Source organism: Ambystoma mexicanum, chromosome 8, assembly GCF_040938575.1.
Source record: "Ambystoma mexicanum isolate Mex_15411 chromosome 8, UKY_AmexF1_1, whole genome shotgun sequence".
Classification (NCBI taxonomy): Eukaryota; Metazoa; Chordata; class Amphibia; order Caudata; family Ambystomatidae; genus Ambystoma; species Ambystoma mexicanum.
Window position 1 is genome coordinate 995,171,575 of NC_090929.1, and position 16,313 is coordinate 995,187,887.

Sequence of the window (16,313 nt, forward strand, 5' to 3'; positions counted from 1 at the left end):
AGCACAACTTTGGGTCCTGAGAGAATGGCTGGGAGACACCCAACAAACAGTATGGGTGACACAAGACCGGGCGGTAGCCAGATCCCCCTTAGAAGAAACCCTATGGAAGGCAAAACAACATAGGCACCCCAACCTCCGTATAAGTGAGATCATGAAAACCACCCTAGAGGCTTGGGATGAACAAACACGGAGGGGTATCATGACCACAGTGAATGGTCCCTTTACACCCATATGCCGGAACCCCCAGTTCCCACCGGGAATGGAGCAGGGAGCCTATGAGAAATGGGAGGCAGGGGAATACACAAAAATAGGCGAAATGTTCCAAAATGAAGAAATAAGAACATTCAAAGACTGCAAAATGACACTAAAATTAACGGAAGCAGACAGATACAAATATAAACAGCTCAGACACTGGCTGGCAAATCCAGACATCAAAACAGCAGCCACAAGAGAACAAAAGCCATTTGAGAAGTTCCTAACCACCAATTCTGGATCGGGAAAACTGGTCTCCTCGCTCTATGCCTTTATCAACTCCAAGGAAGAGGAAGTCAAATGGGCATATATGGTCAAGTGGACAAGAACACTGGGCGAGGAAGTCCACAAACAGCAGTGGGAAGATCTGTGGAAGACCATTCCAAAAATGACCCAATCGGTCCAAAAAGGGAAATGTGGCTAGAAATAGCAGCAAAATGGCACTACACACCGGAAAGGCTGCTCGCCATGTACCCCCAAACACCTAACACGTGCTGGAGAGGCTCCTCAGAGGTGGGCACATGGAAACATCTGGTAGGACTGTAGGGGGATCAAAGCTTTCTGGTTGGAAATAATGACAGAAATAATCAAGATATTCCCTGAGGCGGAACTACTAGGGGAAAAAGTTAGGCTTTGCGGAATAAAAGATCAGGCGGCTAAGAAATTTGGGAAACCACAATGGAGAAGTTTTATGGGATTACTCATAGCAGCATGGGCGACAATAGCCCAAAACTGGAAAAAACAAGAACCCCCACTGATATATACATGGCTCCAAAATGTTTGGGCACAACTGACCATGGAAAAACTTACTCACACACTACAATGATCAAAAGAGACCTTTACAAAGGAATGGGTAGAGATTCTGGATTATTTACAAACAAGACTATATGGAACAATGGTGCCCGCATAATATAAAAATATCGGACATTTTCAGATCATAGGCATTCCCAGGAGCAACAGAGACAATTGGACTCTTCCGGGGCGGGAGGGTTGGGGGAAGTTGGGGGATGGTTATGTGCTCCCAGTTGTATATGAAAATAATAAAATAAATCTTTTAAAAAAAAAACAAAATTGTTGGCGGGTTTGCAACAGGAGTCGACTCAATCATAACCCCAGCCTGGTTAAGGCCCTCTCATGTAATGTGTGTGGGCCGGTGAATTTGAATAAAATGTGTACTTCGGAATTTTTCAAAGGATTACAATGGACTAATGTTTCAGGAGAGTATGATGACCACTCATTTTGACTTACAGGGCTATCAGACGTACTCTAGTCCGGCCGCTTGAGCCGACATAGGTTGACTGAGTGGGGGCCTCGCAACTACTATAGATAATTCTCTTAAATTAAAAACAGAGCTAATGTATCCATCAGATTTTCTTATGGCAGTGGGAATTTCCTCAAGTTGTTCCAACTCGGAGGTACGCCTGAAAAATATTGGAACCCCTCCAGACAGAGCCTGAAACTCGTTCATAAGGCATTGACAGGGCCGTTTGAGGAATGGCTGGTTAAAGGCCATCTCCATTCTATTGTTCTGGCAGGGGATTTCAATTCAAATTGTGGTGAGGGCTGTAGAATGAATGCAATAAGTGGTGAAACCTATTCTTCTAATAGGAGTATGAATAGAGGGAAGGAGTGGGGTTTGTTTTTGTCTGAATGGGAGCTGTTCCAGCTTCAATGTGTACCAATGGATGACTCACCTATCTATACCAGGCACAGAGGCCTCTATCGGTCTCAGATGGATTACATCTATATGTCCTCCTTGTTAAAAGGGAATTGTGGCCTTTGTCAACTTTTCGATACAGAATTGGGTGACCATCTGATACTAACGTTTGCTTTTGAGTATTATGTGATAGATGAGCAACTTCCTTGTGTGTCTTGTCTTTCCCTCGCGGAGGGTGGACATAGACCTACGTGGAATGATAAATGTCAAAGGTTTATATGTTCTATTTTTGAGATGGTTGAAAATTCGGGACTGAGTGGGAATATAAGTCCAATTAAGGGTGGGATGGTTGGAAAATGTAATCAAATTGTCACTACTTGCTTAAAGAGAATTGAAAAGACTCAGAGTATTGGGAAAAAACAAATCTACACACCAGTTCAATGTGAATATAGCCAATTCCAAAATGCTCAAACGTAGAAATCGAAAGCCACTGGATGCTGAAGGGTTAATACCCGAATGAATACCATAAAGCCAAAAAAGCTATTTGCCATTGCCACAAAAATATTGTTAAATCAACTAAAATCAATCAAAATATGCTGTCTCAAACTGCAGACAAACAGGACAGAGTTTTGATATACCATTTACAGAACTGTAGGAGCTTCTTCTATATCTATGGAGTGTTCTATTTCGGACGGCGTATGGAATTAATTTACTAGAGAGAAGTTTGTGCTTCCGCAGGCTTTTTTTGTCTTGCATGACACTACCATGGGTGCCATTATTCCGGGTTCTTATCCATGTACTGAGGAGGATATTGAATGGGCTTTTTCTAGATTAAAACCATTGAGAGACCCGGGCACAGATGGTATTACCCTTTTCGTCTTGAAGAATGCTCCACTTCTCTGGTTCACCTATTTAAAGGCTCATTTTGATTACATTTTTGAGTGTGATAAAATTCCACCATCTTGGGCACAATCAATTGTTATTCATGTCTATAAAAAAGGAGATACAGCTTTACCAAAAAACTAAAGACCTATTGCCTTAACTGACTCGACTAGTCAAATGTTCTCAATTCTTTTGTTGAGAGACTTAAATGTGGCTATTGGGCAAACCCCCTGTTCTATCTAGATTCCAAATAGGTTTTAGGCAGAATATGGAACAGTTCTGAATGCGACTGTTCTGGCTCATCTAATGTACAGCGTGAAAAATCGTGGCAAGTGGCCAGTCTATATGGAATCGTTATACATGTCCTCTGCATTCGACTGTGTGATACGGGCCAATCTTTGGTCCAAACTAATATGCTTTGGAGTTCCAATGAAATGGTGCAGCTTTTTGTGCTTTTTCAGAAACAAATGTCTGTTAGGATCTGCCTAACTAGAGAAGGTTCACTGTCTAGGTAAATTCCTACGCAAGCAGGTCTTAAAAGGGCTGTATCTAGCCCCCACTCTCTTCAATTTATACTTGAGTGATATTGAGGAGTTGTGGTGTGGTGCAGATAACATCTATCCTGCCATGTTGGGCCAGCTAAGGCTGCACTGGCTTGCATTTGCGGGAAACCTTATCTTCTTTGATCGTACACCCTATGGTCGGCAGCGTAAATTAGACATCTTTCCTCATTATGCTGCAATGAATAACCTCCAGACAAATGGCTCTAAATCAAAGATTGTTATTTATTCAAGGGGAAACAAATATAAGCTTATGAGATGGGTCCTGGAGAGGAGAGGATTCCTTAGACCAGGGGTACATTCTGTTTATTGCGATTTAAGCAATATGATGAAGGCAAAAACGTTGCACTCTGTAAATATGTATGTAGGAAGGATGTAACACTTGATTTCCTCCATTGGCTCTTCAGAAGAACAATTACTTAATCGACCTGGAGGAGCCAAGTTAAAACACTTCAGGCAGGATTGGCCGTCTACACTGGAGTCTATCAAAACATACTACACAGAGTATGCCATATTCTTTAGGAAAAATGACCACTTTCCTATAGATCTAACTCGCTTTCCTGTACAAAATTTCGCTATCCCTACATGCGCTTTAAACTTAATCAGTTTCCTACTAGAGAACGGAGAAAGCACTGGGGCCTATATGAAACATCAGCCTCTAATCTGAACTGTCAATTCTTTCACTCTTGTGACGGTATTGAAACTTTATGACATTGAGTATTGGAATGTCCTACTCTTAGAAAAGAGTTACGTACCATAAACACACTGAATGTTTTGATACCGTGGTCTCTAGGGAACTATTGTGGACTAGACTCACGTGGGCGAAACATTTTCTTTGATGAATTCTGTCATTTCTTAATTGATATTCTGGGATGTTTAGATTGACTGTATGTTTCTTTTTGTATTTTTTTCTGTTAATAATATTTTAAGACTATGCATGTATTTTATACTAGCTGTCCCCGGCCATGCGTTGCTGTGGCTCAGTCTGGTTAAATGGAAATGAAAGAAAAGAGAAAGCGCACGTTTCTAATATGTTTAATTTGAAAATGCTTGTGGGTAGTTTTTAATGGCTCTGGCAGTTCTCCAAGTTGAGGCAGTTAAATTTTCCCAGCGGTGCAACATGTTCCTGTAGTTTCTCCATTAATTTTCAGAGCCTTGCAATAAGGACACACTTCAGTCATGGTGCCAATGAGAACATGCCGGCTCAAACTATAATCAGCAGCTGGGTGGTCCCGGAATGCTGAGCACAGAGTCGTGTTTGACGCTGATCTGCTGTTTCTCTCTTTTAGCCACTCTCAGCCTGTCGCGTTCATTCTGTTGAGAACGAAGCAGATCTGAAGCTGCAGAACGTGATCGCCGTGTTCGCAACCGTGCATCCTAAAGTCTGGCTGCACGTCGCTCTGCTGCTTCCTCGGCACGTATTTCAGCCGGAATTGTAAAATAGCGTGTGTTGCTTTTACGTCCAACAGATGGTGCTGTTTTTCAGAAAAAGCATGTTTTTACCTGTCAGGTGTGACATCTATGTATAGTAGGTATATAAAAACATGCGCCTATTCGAATGCAACGTTGTGTCAACATTTCAAAGCAATCGGCGAAGAACTTTTGGAGATTTAAGATTTTGAACAAACAAACATTTACATTTTTATTTATATAGATCATTTGTGTAGGGTTTACTAGAAACCAAATCACAAAGAAAAAATAAAACAAACAAAAAAAGGTGGTCCCCTTCACAACAAAGCTGTGCCTCGAACATTTTGGATACAGGTAGAGCTCTGTAAAGCTGGCACCAGTTGTTAGCTGGAAGACACTTTGCTATTTCAAAACATTATTAAGGTGGTCCAGATTAAATGGAGAGTTTTGAAAGTAATGCCCAACTAATGGAGTCGGCATGGAGGTGACCGAAAAATAGGGGCTTTGCAATATTGTAAATTGAGACAAGCCAAAGGTGATTTCCATATTACCACCCATCACACACTTCCACACGTACACACACACACACACACACGATTACTCATAACACCCCCAACACATGCGCCACCTTCTACACACTCACGCACAAGGCCCTCACAGACTTACACCTCTCCAACCACAACTACGCTTTAATGCACAAAGACCTACCTCAAATATATACAGCTTCCTTACTCATTAGCACCTCCCCTCTGGTACTGCTGAGCCAAGTAGCCATAATGGAATCCCTCACAGCTGTGGGAACTTGGTACAGTAGAAACTAGCTTTTTGGTGCCAACTGGAAGTAATAAACAAAATTGCTGATCTCTCAGTAATCTTCTTGCTAGTGGATGTTCATGCCACGGATTCCTCATCTATGATATCCATATCCCAGTGCAGCTGTTCTCTGGAAATTATTTCCCCGCTGCACGGCTACGTGTCTGGTACGTACGAAACCTCTATGTGCCGGAAATGACGTTGGGGCCAGTATAAGAAGCAGCGTCATGCCCCATGACCTGAAGGACTGCCCTAGAAAAACGGGCATCCTGGCCCACAAGAGAACCCAAGCAGTAATGCTTAGCAAACATGTGAAAACACGCTCCCATTGCAGCCTGGCAAATGTCCAGGACAGAGATCCCCCTCTGCAGGGCAGAGGTGGCAGCACTTCTCTGTTAGAATGAGCTCAGAGACCCTCAGGCACGTCCTTCCCAGCCAGATCGTAGCATTCTGAGATACAGAGATGTTCCACATGGATAGGATCTGTTTGCTCATAGCTCTGCAAGCACAAGCACCATCGTAACCAACAAAAAGCTGGTCAATTCTCCTACCATCTCGTACGAGAGACGTAGAATTTAAGGGCCCGGAAGGTTGAGAAGGAGGAAAGAACACAGAAAGATGGATCTTCTGAGCGAGATGGAAGTCCAAGACAACCTTTGGCAGAAAGGAGGGCCCCACTCTCAAAGTCACCTTCTCTTTGGAAAAAAAGAAATCGGGAGATAAAACAGACAACGACTGGAGCTCACTCACCCGTCTCGCAGAAGTGATGGTAACCAGGGAAATCGCCTTAAGGGTGAGCAATATAATAGAACAGGAATGATGGGGCTCAAACGGAGCGCCCATGATAAATGTTAAAACTGAAATAAATTCCCATGATGGGACCACAAACTGCCGGGGCGGAAACTGGTTACACAAACCCCGCAAGAACTGCATAAGAGTGGGGATTGCAAAAAAAGAGCAATGTTCCGGGGACCTCGAACATAGAAATAGTGGAGAGGTAACGCTTTATCAGTGCCAATCTGTAGACCCGCTTTGACCAAAAAAAGCATAAAATCCAACACAGTGGATAGAGGACAGGATAAGGCATACAACAAGTCCCACTCCTTGTATCTCAGCCTCTCAGTAGCAAAACATGAAGGTTCAGGCGGCTGAGGTTCAGATGGAGGACCTGTGTCTCAGATTGGGGGAGGAAGTTGACTCTCCTAGGAAGGCGCCAGGGAGAGTAGATGTCTAGCAACTTCAGACACCACAATCTCTGGGACCAGTTCGGAGCAATCCGGAGCACTGACGTGGATTGGAGGAAGAGCATAAAGGATGTCGAAAGTCCACTTAACTATCAGTGCATTGCCCAGAGCTCCCTGACTAGGTCATTCCGTGGAGCAAAATCATTTGCACTGCCTGTTGAAACTGGTAGCAAAGAGGTCCACTTGAGGAGTCCTGCAAAGAGATCGCCTCCAGAACTTCGACAGAGCTCCCACTTGTGGGGGGCCGAATTCTGTCTGCTCAAGGCATCCCCTGTGACATTATCTCGTCCTGCCAGGTCAGCCGCCATCAGAGAGACAACTTTCTCCAGAGCCCAGCAACACAGTCGCATTGCTTCTCGGCATAGAGGCAATGACTGCACACCACCTTGCTTGTTAAGGTAATGGATGGCAACTGTGTTGTCCGTCAGGATCAGCACAGTCTCCAGTTTTACAGAGGGGAGGGAAGTAACCAGGGCCAGCCGTCACCTGGTGACAAGTTTGACAAAACAACATGCCTTTCAGCAACTTGTCTCGCACGGCCCACCACGCAAGATCCTGGGCCAGCTGGTCAGAGGCCGTCAAGGTGTCCAACATGTGGCCCTGAAACTACGACCTTTGGCAACGTAGAAGCCACTGAAGCAATCTCATGCGCTGCATCGCATCTGGCACCACTAGGATGCAGGAGCCATGAGGGCCAGAAGGTGCAGGAAGTCCAAGGCCAGACGTGTCCCTGGGATTGGAGGACATTGACCATCCAAAAGATGTTCGATCCTCGGGCGTGAAGGCCCGTTCCAGGCGAGTGTTCAAGACCGCACCGATTCATCGGAGCGACTGGGACGGGAACCCAACACTTTTCAAGTTCCAGAAAAAGCCCAGGCTGTGCAACAGAGGGCAGGTGCAGAGAAGGTGCTTCGACACTAGATCTGGGGAGTGAAATTGGACAAATCAATCATCCAGGTCGGGAAACACATGAATGCCCTGCCTCCTGAAGTGAGCCATCACCACTCCTAGCAGCTTAGTGAAAACCCTGGGAGCTGAAGAAAGCCGTACGGCAGGACCCTGAAATGGTAATGGTTCTGACCCACCACTGACTCAGGTCCTTCCTGTGCTTTTGATGAATCAGCACTTGGAAGTAGGCATCCTGAAGGTCTAGGGAAACCAACCAGTTCTGCAGATCGAGGGCTTGCAGAATCTGGGTTAGAGTAACCATCTTGAACTTGTCCTTGCGTAGGAACAAGTTCAGCAGCTTCAGATCCAGGATGGAGCGCAATCCCCGTCCTCCTTCAGCACCAGAAAATAGCTGAAGTACCACCCCTTCACTCGTTCTGAGCGCAGAACTAGCTTGATTGCGCTTTTCAACAAAAGCCGACAGACCTTCTCCAGTAGAATGGGGTCCAGAGACAAAGGGGTGTCCGGAGGGACGTTGTCCTGGGAGGACTGAAAGAATGGAAGGCAATATCCCTGCAGCATGACCTGTAAGGTTCAAGCATCGGATATGGTCTTCGACCGAACAAGGAAACCCCACCCCCCCTCCACGGATGGTGAGGTTCGGTAACCTGGTGTGTGGTGGAAAAGCAGCAGCTGCAGTGCCACCTCGCTGGGAACCCCTTCCTCTGTCTCTCGGGAAGCACCTGCCTTGTCCTATTCCAGGGCGGACTGACCACACTCCCTTGGGGAAAAGGTGAGAAAGGGACGAAATCCCCCTTCCCTGAGACACCTGTGTGCGGAAGGCAGTTGCAGAGCAAGCCCCAAGGACTTATCAGTCGCCTTGGATGACTGGAAAAGGTTATGGCTGTTGAATGGCATATACAACATCCTGGTCTGGACGTCTGCCGCAGACCCGTCCCACCCTCTGACATCCTCAGCCACGAGTGGTGCCTGACCAGTGTGGTAGTGGTCATGGCCCTTCGCACACTGGACACTGTGTCCAGTCCTGACTGCAGCATCTGTCGTGCCGCCTCCTTGCCGTCACAGACCAAGTACAGGAAGCCCTCCCTCATCTCTCCCCCGGGACATACTCGGCCGCATTGGCCACCACTGTCCAAAGGCCGAAGAAGAACTTTGCCATGGCGCAAGAGGCATTCACAGCCCACAGTGCAAGAGTGCTCAATGCAAACACCTTCGACGAGTTCAGGGTAGCCACCTCGGCATGAACCACCAAGCTCACCGGCAAATGGGTGGAAAGAAAGGCCGGGTCTAAGAAAGCGGGACAGTGTTTCCTTGCCATATCTCTTATCCACTGTCGGAACATTGGCAGGTTTCTCCCACACTCCACCGCCACATTGAAGGGCAGGAGCATCTCTTTATTTGGGGGCATTGTTGAGAATAATGCAAAATTCATACTGAACCGTGGCCCTGGACGAGGCAGATAGCCCCAGTGTTCTGGACACCTTAGCCATCAAGTGCTAGAAGGTAACGCAAGGCTTTCCTGGGGGGGGAGCTGGCCAGAAGTCCATCTCCGGGGGGGTGTCAAGGACAGGCCCAGCAAGTCCTCACCTTCCCCACAGAATTCTTCTGGGAAATCCCTCACCACCCAGAACCCAAAGGTTCAAGCCGGAAATGGAAGTTGTGGCCATCCTCATCATAGATGTAATAAATACATCCTTGACATGAAGGTGTCCCTAGGGAGTAGGATGTATTTCCAAGGAACCGTGGCGTCCATGGTGCGGGTCGGAGCTGCCGATGCCGACGCAGAGGCTGCTGCTTCCGAAGATGGGGCCTGATGGCACCGAGAGACATCTGTCTCAGTCTGTTCCAGACCTGAGCCCTTAGGTGCATAAGAGTGGTCCCCAGAAGGTACCCTGGCGTTTACAGTGGACATGGTGGGACCCTGCAGCACCGTAGCTGACTGTGTCATAACCTGCACCACAGCTGCAGAGGATGAGCCCTCCAGCGCCTTGCCGAAGATGTCCAACATCTTCAGGTGGAAGTTCTCCCATTCCTCTGGCGTGGAAAAGTGGTTAAGAAAAGGTACCTGCACCAGACACTCCGGTGACTCCCTGGACTGGTGGCTCTTCTTTGAAGAAGTTGACAAATGTGCAAGGTCTCATCTGGGGGAGCAGGGCCTCTTTTGATGCTGCTACTTGTCCTTTTCCTTGCCCAGAGCCACTTGTTCCTCAGAGCTTTTTTCCGTGCCATGCAACCTTGAGCGAGAGCGCAGAGGCTCACCTTTCGCCTTGTGGACGAAAGTGAATAACTTCGCTGCCCTCTCCCGGGAGGCTTTCGTGTGCATGGACGGCCAAGACGCTCAATCCCCCCAAGTGAGTTGCACCCTGTGAGGATAGGAGGTGAGCCTGCTACGCAGCATCCTCCGTAGGGATTTGCTCAAGCGAGATCTCGTTGGGAGCGACTCTTCCTTAGGGGACAAGAACTCCCTGTGGAACAAGACCGTTATATTTCCCTCAAAGCCAATTTCCAAAATGTTTTCCGCCTATATGGGAGAAGAAGTTAATAATAAAACTATGAAACCTCTATGTTTAAATGTGCTGCTGATCACTCCTGGCACCTGCGCCCCAGGACCAATGAAAACATGTTTTTCGTTACAGCAAAGCACCTACAATGGAGAAGACCCTTAACTGGAAAAAGAGAGAGAGCTGGAGCTGAAACACAGCATGCCAACTGGAGATTCCACACGCAGAGCTCAGAAGCCTGCTGCCGTGCATAACCATTGCTCTGCAGGCAGGACCACAATTGCTACATGGTGAGCGAGATGCCCGCGTAGCGCTGCTGGACCCAGGAGCGCTGACGTATTGAAACCAGACAGACTCAACCAGAGCTAAGTCTGACCGAAAACCGATACTCGAAACCAACGTTCCAAAGAGCGGACACAGAGAAGAGAAAAACACAGGCAAGCCCACGAAATGTTTGCTGATGGAGAAAACAAGGGAGGGAGAGACCAGCCGACGTGGAGTCAGTCATCTGGGTACGAGCGCTGTCTTTGGGTGGGACTAGAGAGTGTATGTGGTGGGTGAGCAGCCCGCAGTATGCCGCCTAGCCAAGCAACGCCAACCACACTAAGTTTCCCGTTTGCATCCGGGGAGATGCCTACAGAGGAAGAGAAAGACACTAGCAAGCCCACGAGAAGGTCGCCGGAAATTGGAAAGCCCACGAGAAGGTCGCTACCGGAGAAACCCAGAGAAAGTACAGGCGAGCCTACGAGAAGGCCGATGCTAGAAAAGGCCCAATGAAGCACCAGTGAGCCTACGAGAAGGCTGCCTCTGGAGGATGCCAGCAAACGAGGTACTGAGGCGCCACCGAGAAGGTTGCTACTGAAGAACGACTGAAATCAGCCCAACGCAAAGTAGTCAGCCGCTACCAGAGCCACCAACCCTCTGTGGGGTGAACACTGCAGAGTATGAGGTCTGCGGTTTGGTTACGAGAAAGTGAGGAGGGCGGTTGAGCTCCACAACGAACACAGGGAATGAACATTGGTAAATACAAGACCCGTGGCAATGCCAGGAAGGAAAATCTTATCAGACAGCTAGTCGCCGACCCCACAGAAACCAAGGTGAACATATAGAGGAGTTTGAGAATAAAGCAGAGAAAAGGTATAAACAAAGGGGCTAGAAGGCCAAATAAAGGTCCAAAACGACCAAGACAAGATATGGTTAAAAAGGTGGGGCAAGAGATCCAAGAGAAAGCTGACCATAGTGAAATCACTGACTAAATCTCTAAGAGGAGGCATAGTTGCCCTCGAAAAAGGGCGCTCAAGATACAGCCCAAGATCTGGAAGGGAATGAGAAAAATAACCCCTTTTTTTGCCTCCGTGAAACTTCCAATTTTATAAAGAACTGATAGGAAATCCAGCCCATGGGAAAATAAGTGAATCATATTTTCAAGAACTGTCAAACTGAGTGACCTTTGGACAGGAGACTGTTGGCAGAGGCAAAACAAAGAACTGTCACAAACATTTCTTTTCATGGAACATTGCTTTTCAAAACTGTTGAGTGAGGAGGGGGTCAGCTACAAAATCTTAAGACTGGAAGGCATTTACTTTTGTTGGTATAATTTGTGTTTTGTGGTAGTGTCAGTTAGTTAGATTAGCTCTCATTTTTTATCTTGACAAGACATCCTGACGAGCACCTTAGGTTTTTGAGTTGTAGATGGGAAACCTCATGATAGCAGTAGGGCCAGATTAGGCAGGTTTTCATTTAAATTAATAAACATCTTTTTGTTGAATCATGTCCATTTGTCCAACTCCTATTTCTGGCACAACCCAGGGGGCATGCACTAAAAGGTACTCAACATTCCACATGTACGCTTTGGGGAAGATTAGATTAGGCACAGAAGAAGCAGAAGAAGCAGTGTCTAGAAAAACATCAAAGCTGAGACTTTGTTTAATACAAGGAAGCACATTTGCAATTGTCAGTACATGCTACTAGGTGTGAAGCAGTAAAAATAACACCCCTGAAAGAAGTTGACACATAAATACAATAATTATCATTAAGAGGATACACTTTCCATTGATCAGAATGCAATGTTGTAGACCATTTAATAGCTATCTAAAAATAAATGATGGAAAATACAGATTAGTTTTATTAAGAAAAGTGATACCTTATGAATTAAGAACTAGCTGGAATGTGGGCACATACTAGACCTAAACAAACAAAAAACCCTTACAGAAACATTGTGTTAACCTAGAGTAGGGTAATAATGTAAATTCATAATTTACACAGTATGGGCAATTAAATCCAGGTGTAAATTAAAGATGATGCCATTATTGGACACAATAAAATGCACTCATTATGCAAATACCTACATGTTTAAATTCTTTAGAGGGTTGCTGCTGTTAGCCTAGTCTCCAAATGAACTGAATAACTTTAGAGACTAGGGTGCAAAATAGCTATTAGCCATGGCTAGAGAGATGTGACTCTTGGCAGGTAAGAAATGTTGTCCTGTGTTTGTGTATATATACTATTTAAGTGGCAAGTGACTTTATGGGTGACACATTTTTGCACCTGGATAGAGACCATACAACTGAAACTGTAGGCATCATCCATGTTGGAATTCAATGATTCACTCGCAACCTAATTTTGTTTTACTCTGTGATAAGATCGATTTATGAATCAGCAAGCACCAGCGTACATTTCAACAGCAAGACATTGAAGCAGAACTCTATTTTTTTAGAATTAAATAGGATCAATAAATCTTTTTGGCAAGACCAAGGGCATAGTAAAAAGTCAAAACAAGATCACAAAGGGCAAAACAGACAGACTCCAACTGGTTGACTGAACATGTACACATAGTACTTACTTTCGATCTATGCCTAATGTACAGAGGATATATGTGAAAGCTCTATTTTGGTATTGCTAGGGAAAAATCATGATCAGATTTTAAAGACAATCTTTACCAAATACAATAGAATTCTTACCTTGACATCCAATTTGCTGTTTATATGCTCATGGGCTGAGGAGTCTTCCATGACACTGGTCTGCTTTGTTTGCAGTTGAAACTCTTCAGGTTGTAGTTTCACTGAATGATTGTCAGCAGTAGATCCAATCCCAAAAAAGTCCAAAATAACAACCCACGTTTGCAATGTTATTAAAACATCCAGACAGTTAAAATCAATATCCACACTGCGGTTCATTCGTCTATATTGAGTGGAAAATTCAGGATGCTTTTTGTCCACCAAGAATATATTGATGTGTACTAAGGAATCATCAAAGCTGTTCTTTCCATCACAATTGTTGGACTTGTTTGATGTTGGAGAAGGAGGTGGAGTGAAGGGATATTCTGAATCAAGATCTTCTCGATTTCTGTGAGATGCAGATGTTGGCCTTTGGTATAACTGAAATACATTTTGGGCTTCTTCCATATGTGATGGAAGAGAACGAGGCATGTCTGGATATTCCACATTTGCTACTGAAGGACAAGATTGGGAAAGATATTCCTTACGAGTCAAGCTAGATTGCTTGGGTGCTCCTCGGGACACCATCAGATTTTTATATTTTGAATCCGTTTTCTTATCCAGAAGATCCTCCATAAGAAGGGAACGCAAAGCAATCTGTATGGCTAGGGTGCAGGGATGATCCTTATTGAACTCAATATCAAAATCATGAAACTTTAAACTGACCAGATCTTGATCACCAAGTGTCAGATCACCGCTTAACTTCACCTGAAGTTCTGATATGTGGAAGTTTGCTTGGATCTGGGTGAAGGAGGTTGATTCTTGGACAGAAATGTACTTGTTCGGAGAAGTAAAGCTAGAATGGCTAAAAAGTCCATTCTCGTTCTGTTCATTGAAGCCATCCACACCAGTATTGGGCACTGGTGCTGAAGGAGATCTACTACCACTAGGGGTTGTAGAACCCTGCAGCAATTTATTCACATCTTCGTCATAGATGAGATTATCTAGTGTTTCTAAAAGTTGCTCATAGACATGCTTTGCAAGAACAACCTGTACAGAAAAAATAGAAACAAGGTTTTATTATTCAGACTACAAAAGCATGTAAAAATTACAAAGTACACTTTAAACATATGCTGACATTATTTTGACATTAATTCATTTATGGTGGTGAAGGGTGGGGTTCACCTGGTGTTTTAAATGTCGGAAGCAAAAGAGGTATATAATCAAAAAGCACCTCCTTTCAATTAGTCTCCTCAGATGACAAGTCCATATACCTATTCCCTGTCAAGGGTAGAAACAAAACCATGAATACCATAGAACCATTTGTCAAATTGGTTTTACATTTGTTAGCAAAACAACGTTCACTTCTGTCAACATACGTTACAGATGAACAAGTTACTTACCCCTGATGAGGTTCTTTCGACTGGATGTTCCTCCAGCGTATTACTGTAAAGTCCAGCTTCGGCTGCTTCGGAAATGTTTTGGCAGAGGGCGCCCTGCGTCAATGGCGTTGAGTCAATGTCTCTCGAAGGCCTCTGTCTGGCAACACAATTTTCTGCCGTAGGTGAAAGTCTGAAACCACCTTAGGCAAGAAGGAGGGTTTCACCCTCAAAGCAACCCTATCCTTGTGGAAAATAGTAAAGGGTGGCTTGGAAGAATGCGCTTGCAACTTGCTCACTCTTCTTGCAGATGTAAGAACAATTAACAATACAGTCTTAAAGGTCAACAACCTCAATGGACAGGAGTGCAAGGGTTCAAAAGGAGCACCCATCAGACATTTTAAAAACCAGGTTGAGGTCCCACATCAGAACCTAAAATGTAGAAGGCGGGAACACATTTGTGAGCCCTTTTAGAAACTGAGTGACTAGAGGGATCTTAAAATAGGACCATTACTCTGAAGAGCGATTAAATATAGACAGTGCTGCCAGGTAACGCTTAATACTGCCAAACTGAGGACCTTTGTGTGCCAGAACATCCGATGTCGTACACTTAAAAGGATCAACATTCTTGTCTCTGCACCAGTCACCAAACGTATTCCAACGGCAACGGTACAGAGATTTTGTTGCTGGCAGTCTTGCCTAAAGCTACACCTCCATCACGTCATCTGGGAGGTCCCAATCCTTGTACCTCAAATTTCAGAAACCAAGCGTGAAGGTTGAGGGTGTTGACCTCTGGATGGAGAACCCGACCCTCCTCTCGTGAGAGAAAATTCCCCCTTTGTGGAAGACTTATCGGAGGACAGATCCAGAAGGTCCGGTTACCACGTTCTCGTAGCCCAATCCAGGGCAATGAGGATCATGCGGTTTCCGAACCTCCTTAACCTCCCGATTACTTGAGGAATGACGGAACTGGAGGAAACGCGTACAGCAGTAGGAATTCCAAATCCACCATGAACGCATCTCCTAGAGCTTCTCTCTGAGGAAATTCCCTAGAGCAGTACAGTTCGCACTTCCAGTTGACACTGGTCACGAACAGATCCACTTAAGGGGTTCCCCAAAGGGTGAAGATGTCTTGAAGGACTTAGTGAGCTAGTTCCCACTCGTAACAGGCTGTGCTCTTCCTGCTCCGAGCATCTGCCGCTGTGTTCTCCTCCCTGGCCAGGTGAACCGCTGAGACGTAGATTCCTTCTTGAATAGCCCAATATCAGAGGTGCATTGCCTCGCTGCACAGTGGTAGTGACCCTACGCCTCCTCTCTTGTTGAGGTAGTGCATGGCCACCGTATTGTCCGTCATTATCAGGACATTCTTTCCCCGTACAGACGGGAGAAAAGCCTTCTGCGCTAGTCTGATCGCTCTCAACTCCAAAAGATTTATGTGTAGCTTGGACTCTGACAGAGACCAACGACTGCTGACAGTCAACTCGTTGGTGTCAGCTCCCCCACCCTGTAAGTGAGGCATCCGTCACTACAGTGATCTCCGACAATGGTTGCCAAAGGTGTACGCCTTTCAGAACATTGTTCTCGCATGCCCACCATAGAAGATCTTGTGAGACTCTGGACGGAATCTGAAGGCGGTCTAACATTTGTCCTGAGAACTGGGACCATTGCGATCAGAGAGCCCATTGAAGGGATCTCATTCGCAAGCAGGCCTCTGGCACCAGGAAACTGCAGGATGCCATGAGGCCGAGCAACCTCAAGAACTCGAAAGAC

At 45.6% G+C, this 16,313-nt stretch overlaps 1 protein-coding gene across 1 annotated transcript in view; it reads right to left on the reverse strand.

Annotated features, from left to right (window-relative positions):
• VPS13D (vacuolar protein sorting 13 homolog D) overlaps nucleotides 1-16,313 on the reverse strand; it is a 3,263,180-nt gene that overhangs the window by 2,545,035 nt on the left and 701,832 nt on the right. Inside the window, exon 21 of the mRNA XM_069610908.1 lies at nucleotides 13,189-14,214. Coding sequence (XP_069467009.1) covers nucleotides 13,189-14,214 — 1,026 coding nt within the window. The remainder of the gene's footprint in view (nucleotides 1-13,188; nucleotides 14,215-16,313) is intronic.